This window comes from Condylura cristata, unplaced genomic scaffold (assembly GCF_000260355.1).
Source record: "Condylura cristata isolate star-nosed mole 26May11 unplaced genomic scaffold, ConCri1.0 scaffold00012, whole genome shotgun sequence".
Taxonomy (NCBI): Eukaryota; Metazoa; Chordata; class Mammalia; order Eulipotyphla; family Talpidae; genus Condylura; species Condylura cristata.
In genome coordinates, this window is record NW_004567113.1 from 56,937,236 (window position 1) to 56,937,886 (window position 651).

Consider the following 651-nt stretch of genomic DNA (forward strand, 5'->3'; position numbering starts at 1 on the left):
GGCCGGGCTGACTCCGGCGGCTGCCCCCGGGGGTGCCCCGCTGCCCGCTCCGCCAGCCCGAGTGCCCAGAGCTGCCTGGCGAGCCCTGAAGGGAGGGCAAACTGGGGCCGCTCCCGGGAACGGGCTTCGTGGCTTCCGATCCTGGGAGCCGGCCGCGGCGCAAGGGCCAAGGGCCCAGACCAGCCGGCCGCTGACCCGCGCCCAGCAGCGCCGGCCCAGGGCTCCCCGGCTCCCCCAGGGCCGCTGGCCGGCCGTACGCACCTTGTTCCTCATCTCCTGGACCTCTTTGGGGTTAGTGTTCAATGGAACAAACAGGTTAGGGACAGCAGAGGCGGAAGTCCGGTGGCCATCCTCTTTGGCCCACTGCAACAGCGAGGAGAGCCGGGTCAGGGCGGCGCCTGGGGGCGCGGCAGCCAGTGCCCAGCGCCCCGCACGCCGGGCATGCACTGAACGTGACGTCGCGGAGAATGAACCAATGGCCAGGCCGCCGCGTCACCACCACAGGCCGGATGGCGCCGGCGTGGCTGACCGGCCCTGCCATCTGCAAGGCCCTGCGGGGCCTGCGGCGCGACCGGCCAGGCCGCCAGGGCACATTGGCTCAGGCCCTGGGAGCGCCGACGCCAGGCCAGCGGAGCGTGAGATGACAGGCCA

At 73.1% G+C, this 651-nt stretch overlaps 1 protein-coding gene across 1 annotated transcript in view; it reads right to left on the bottom strand.

The window, feature by feature from the left end:
* The window catches only part of ADD1 (adducin 1 (alpha)), a 17,875-nt gene that overhangs the window by 4,953 nt on the left and 12,271 nt on the right, over positions 1–651 (bottom strand). Inside the window, exons 8-9 of the mRNA XM_012724063.1 lie at positions 262–363; positions 13–85 (exon numbers count right to left, since the gene is read on the bottom strand). Coding sequence (XP_012579517.1) covers positions 13–85; positions 262–363 — 175 coding nt within the window. The remainder of the gene's footprint in view (positions 1–12; positions 86–261; positions 364–651) is intronic.